The 6,148-nt window shown below is 38.1% G+C and overlaps 1 protein-coding gene across 2 annotated transcripts; it reads right to left on the reverse strand.

Annotated features, from left to right (window-relative positions):
- Positions 1-515: 515 nt before the first annotated feature.
- Positions 516-5,786, reverse strand: LOC130010225 (uncharacterized). Of its 2 annotated transcripts, none has more exons than XM_056099536.1 (2): positions 5,701-5,786; positions 516-2,269 (listed from the first exon to the last, which is right to left on the reverse strand). In XM_056099536.1, exon 2 carries the CDS (start codon positions 2,253-2,255, stop codon positions 1,212-1,214), a length of 1,044 nt encoding a protein of 347 aa, XP_055955511.1. In that variant the 5' UTR covers positions 2,256-2,269; positions 5,701-5,786; the 3' UTR covers positions 516-1,211. The 2 variants fall into 2 exon arrangements, with proteins under 2 accessions (XP_055955511.1, XP_050398434.1); XM_050542477.2 differs by lacking the exon at positions 5,701-5,786 and adding an exon at positions 4,008-4,223.
- Between the last annotated feature and the right edge of the window lie 362 nt (positions 5,787-6,148).

Below are 6,148 nucleotides of genomic sequence, written 5' to 3' on the forward strand. Positions count from 1 at the left end.
AGAACAGACACTAAGCTAGTTGACTAACATTTTAAGTCCTAAATCGACGACTTTTAGTCGAAAACACTAAGTATACTTCGAGAATTTTGAGAAATATTTATTCTGCATCTATCCAATAGAATTGAGAAGTTTTATTTGTGTGTATGACAGAAGTGTAACGGAGTAGAACCGCATTACAAAATAGTATACTACTTTTTGATTTTGAATATGGCGGCCATTCAGGGCAGAGATCTATTCTCGAAGTAGGAAGTAGATGGATCACTGTGTGCAGAATGCCAGTGCCTTACTCACTGGAGTCCAGGGGCCTGTTTCACGAAATTTTAACTAAGATAAAATCCAAATTTTAGTAATTTGATTGGATAATATTAGATTGATTTTAGTGCTTAGCCAATTAAAATTGAAGTATTTACTAAAATATGGATTTTATCTTTAGTTAAAATTTCGTGAAACAGGGCCCAGATCCGGAATTTTTGAAAATATCAATTCAGTTTCTTGAAAACAAAATAAATTTTTAACACAAAAGTAAAGTATATTTGATTATCTTTTAACAAAAATGGCATATAATAATATAGTATAAAAGCATTTGTCAGGTATATACAGTGTCGTGCAGAGGTTTGGTGATGGGCGGTGCTAAACTCTTTGATTTTATGTTCCTGGTACTGACTATTGAGAAATATCACAAAGGAAGACAGTTAACGGCGATAATTTCAAATCTCAAAAAAGATAATTTTAATTATTTCACTCTCCGTGTATTTTAGATTTGTATATTTCACTCTCTGTGTATTTTAGATTTAGACGCCATTTTGTAATATTTAAGAACGAATTATAATAACAAAGACGCTGATTTCAAATTTTAAAAAACGTCATTCTTATTTTACTCTCCGCACCGCCAACCTAAACGGTGATAATTTTTCATTTCACTCTCCGCCCTTTTCTCTCTGCACGCCACTGTATTTTAGAATTTGACGCCATTTTGTAATACAAGCGTAATATTTAATTTATGTCGGCACAAAAAGCAACGAGATTTTATTAAGAGGCCATTCCCGTTAAGCGGTCAGTTGTGAAAATTCCCTTGGGTGGCTGCTTATTGCAGATTCTACTGTATCTAAGAACGAATCATAATAACAATTACGTTAATAACACCATTATTGTCAATCATAATTCACATTATTCACTCCTTCTTCACATTATTCACTCCTTCTTCACATTATTCACTCCTTCTTCACACAGAACATCGCTTTGGAAATCTGCCCGGCTTTTAATTTGGAAATGGCCGTCTCATACTGATTCAAAGTGAAAACTTCAATTCCGAGTCTTTTGAAGTCTAGGTATTTGTCCGCCATATCGCTGACCAGAGTTACGGCTTTTGTAAAGCAATACGGGTTAATCTGGACGCCGATTATCGATAATTCTTTGAACTGAATCTGAGCAGGCTTAACTTTAATTTCGGCAGTAGGTGGCGCGCAACCAAATATGAGCAGTTTTCCGCCACCTTTCAGCATATAGAAGGCCATTTCAATTGCTTTTGAATTGCCAGTACAATCCACCACGATATCAAACCCGTCTTCACTGGCTTCTTTTCCCTTGAAACTTTCTTCCAGGGCACTTGGGTGAAGGACGTCAAATCCCAGTCCTGTATCCTTGGCAAGCTGTCGTCTGCCATCTGCAACTTCTACCATTGTAACGTTCCTGAAACCGCGGTGGTGTAACATCGACCCCCAAAGTAGACCAATGATTCCTGCACCCATGATTAAAATGTTGCTGCCATCCTCCACCTTCCCTAGCAACTCGTAACCATGGACAACACAAGAGTAGGGTTCACATAAAGCAGCTTTATCAAGCGGTAGAGAATCCGGAACTGGAATCGCCTGGGTACCTGGCACCAAACAAAAATTGGAAAATCCGCCATTATTCATGACACCAAGCGCTTGAGCCAACCCGTCCTTACAAAAATTTGGTTTCCCACGTCTGCAGAAACTGCAACCTCCACAAATTGAATTTGGCTCTACGGCAACTCGTTGCCCAACGGCCACGTTCTTTACGTTCTTTCCGACTTTAACAACCGTTCCAGAGAACTCGTGACCAAGAATTACAAGATCCGAGGACCGGAATTCCTTCGCCATAATATGTAGATCGGTTCCACATACTCCAGCATGTGAAACCTCCACCAGAACATAGTCATCAGTAACCTCCGGGACTTTAGCACTAACATTCTTCAAGGTCATATCAACTCTATTCCATTGTAAGGCCTGCATCTTGAAATTTCAATCTGAAGGAAAACAAACATCGAGACTTAATATAGTGTAAAAATAGTTTTCAGGCCGTCAAATTGTCTAGCACAACTTGTACTCTTTAAGTGCCAATGAGATGAGGGTCGAATGGTCTACCATAAGAGCTGATATTGTGGGGGTTTCTGCCCCATGGTTTTACGTGAGAAGAACCCCCTGCTATCGACACATACACAAGTAAAATCAATGAATAAAGGCTCTCTCTCACTCTCTCCCTCTCCCTCTCTTTCTCCCCCCTCTCTCTCTCTCTCTCTCTCTCTCTCTCTCTCTCTCTGTATTAGCAACAATAAATTTAAATGGTTTATATGAAATTATCGATCTTATTATTATTTGGCCTTGAACTAAATTCAGTATGAAGATAATGTTTTTAGCGAGATCATATAATGTTTAAGTGAGATCATATATGTCGCCTTCTACTAACTCACAGGGCCGTAAGTAGCTTAGAGCAACGAGAGGGGGGAGGGGTGTTCTCGGGGGTGTCGAAAATTTTTCACAAGGGGGGGGGGGGCGAAACTTTTTCCAGCCCAACCCATCTTAGTCAGCTAGTTAGGCCCCCCCCCCCCCCTTGGTTACGAGCCTGCTAACTCAGACATTTGGTCTTTTACTAACTCACACATGTAGCCATTTGGATACGGTGGTGTATTCTCTCCCTTCGGGGGGTGCGGTTGCCTTTAAACTCAAGAGCCATAACCTAATCAATACTGAGGATGCAAACCAATGAAGCAAATAACCAAAAAACAGTATTATTTGCTTTGTTTAAATAAGTTATTGGGCTTGTCTGATGAAAGAAACTGACGGTCACAAGCGGGCCGAGGTCGGGACTGGGCTTGTCTCCTAAAACCCCAACTGGACAGGGGTCTTATTTAAGTCCGATGCGATAAAAAAAAAGATTGTTTCCATTTTTTACTTTCTTGTAAAATCTGACACTGTGATAGTAGTACTTTCTGTAGCACCCAGCCCTGGATTGACCATAAGCAGGTGCTCAGAGCACCACGAGACGGGGGGGGGGGGCAACCACAAAGTCTTTTCCAGTGTTGGATTTACCATGGTCCCACAATAAATGACATAAAGTAAAAGATTGCTGTGAAGAGCTTGCAAAACAATTACCATTACTATCATGGATGCAGACTTTAAACCACCAGCTACCACCACCACTACTACTATTACGACTACGACTACCACTACCACCACCACTCCTACTACCTAACATTCGCACACTGAAAAATGTTTGTTGCGCTTTTGTATATACACATATATTTAATTCTTACAATGCGTATATACACAGACGGAATAATTACAATTTGTATTTATAAAGAGATCCAATGCTTACAATTTCTATATAAAGAGCTTGAATAGTTGTGAATATTTGTATATAATGACACTGAATACTAACAACTCACGGCATTCATGTTTGATCTGACTCCCATTTTTGCGTCTCAAAATTTCATTGTTGCCGCACTACTAGGTTTTAATCTTAAATAAATGACCCTAACCATTACCCTAACCCTAAACCCTATTCCTAACAATTTTGCGGGGGTTAATAAAAAAAAGGGACGGTGGGGGTGGGGTGGTAAATGTAAAAGTGATGGAATGTAAAAGTGCATGGAAATAGAAATGGGAGTAGGATCAAATATGATCGCCCAACTCACAATTATAATTTGTATATACACACATTGAAAAGTTACAGTTTTCATATAAAGAAAGAGATTGACTACTTACATTTTTTGAGTACTTGGATGTTGATTTACACTACTGATGCAAAACGAGAATGAGTCGAGGTTGTACAATTTCTTTAACTGACTGGAATCACGAGTTACAGATAACCAGCTAGATAGATAACTCAAGGGATACTGGAGTTATCTAAACTTTAACTGATTGTAATATTTATATATTATGTCGTGTTGACATTGTCATATAATATCACAAACCAGAGAGTTTATATAAATATTCATGAATGATTCAGTCTTATAGAGATGGTGATTTTTTCTGCTGAAGTTTGAACATGAAAGCGCCGTGTCATTAGATTGCCAACTGGTCTTGACCTATATTTTATGAAGTGTCCTAGGCATGCTCACGGGCCTTGATCTATTTTTGCCCCTCATCCTTGGAAATTCCAAAAATAATATTGTTATAAATGACCGTTTTCCATGTATGCGTTTTCGCGGCGTTTCTCCGTGGGATTTCGCCGCTACATGGATACGTTCCCATTAAGGTCCATTTATACTGAGCGCGAACGCGAACGCGACCACAACTGCGACCACGAACGTGGCGACCGCTTTTGATTGCTTAACTGCTATTTTACTGACGGCGAACATGGCCGAATTGCCATGTTTGGAACAGTTCGTGCGAACGATTTTCATTAGCCAGAGTGCGAGGTCAAAAGTCATACATGTGACAGAAGAGCGAATTTCCATGCGTATCGTCGCTTTTCAGAAAGAACGACAATTCGCACAGAAAATCGCAGAGATCGCAGTTCGCGGTCGCGGTCGCATTCACGCTCGGTATAAACAGGCATTTACAATTACATAATGGGTCGTTTATACTGCGATTTTCGGCGGGAATCATCGTTCGCACTGAAAGCGACGATACGCACGGACATTCTCTCTTCTGTCTTGTCACCTGGCATGACGAAGCCGTCGGGAGTTACCTGCCACCTGACTTTTGACCCTGCACTCTGATTGGCTAATGAAAATAGTTCGTGCGAACTGTTCACACTGATTCAGCGCGTCTCCCGGCCCTGTAACTATATTTTAATACGCTCGCTGTCTGTAATTATGAAATAACGTGGATACATATATAATTTTATTTTATATTCACCCATATTAAATTTAGCATAACCTATCCAGAATTCAAAAGAAAATACATTTGTACGACATGCACGGTTATTAAAATAACCAATGCCACGTTAATTAAAGATACATTATGGGGGATTAGATAAAAAGCTGGCAGTTCTCACTATAATAGTTAAAAACTAGATAATGTAAGGGGAATTTGGGGCCAACTCCTCGATCATCATTACTAAAGTCGGTACGATAAAAAACATAGTCTCGGTTATCCATTTCATGATTAAATCATGAATGAAAGTTGAGCAGCAAATCGAATCCTAATCCAGTAAATATCGCAGGCTAGCAATGACACCGAGGGTTGATTATGGTCTGGATAAGTTAATTAATGTCTAATTAATAGTTTATATAGCATTTCAGGCCTAAAGAAAGTCCTGCAATAGGCCGATTTAGCTCTTGCACAATGTATGTTTAATACTATGTCGATATACGTCTTTCTATGAACCTGAAACGATTGAAGTATAATTCATCTCCCAGGTACAAAATTATTTACCAAATTATAAGTACATTGTTTAAAATTAGAAATATATAAAGAATTTAATGATTATTATATAAAGCTTTAAACTTACAAGAAAGAATGTATATCATCAAACATCTAAGTGCAGCTATTGTTTTATTGTTGTTTTATTGGTTGGTAGAGCCGATTGCTGGTCCACCACTAGCATCCTCTGTCGTCGTAATATTCAGGTTAGTTGATCTTGTAGATTTTTTTTTTTTTTTTTTTTGACATTGGTTTTGCAAGATTGGTATTTGAAAATCTGTATTTGGAAATTTGTTGTTCGAGATTTGTTTTTCGTTGTATCTTTCTTATGAAATGTAAATGTAATTTTTTGATTTTCGAAAAGAAATTTTATCATATATTAAAATATAATTAAATTAAACAGAAATACAATTTACAAATCTGGTATGACAAATTATTTATTTGTAAAACAGATATTGATTTTAAGATACAAATGTTAATTCTAAGATATACATGTTTAAATACGGCAACACATACGGCCCTGTTTCACGAAATTT

Source organism: Patella vulgata, chromosome 3 (assembly GCF_932274485.2).
Source record: "Patella vulgata chromosome 3, xgPatVulg1.2, whole genome shotgun sequence".
Lineage (NCBI taxonomy): Eukaryota > Metazoa > Mollusca > Gastropoda > Patellidae > Patella > Patella vulgata.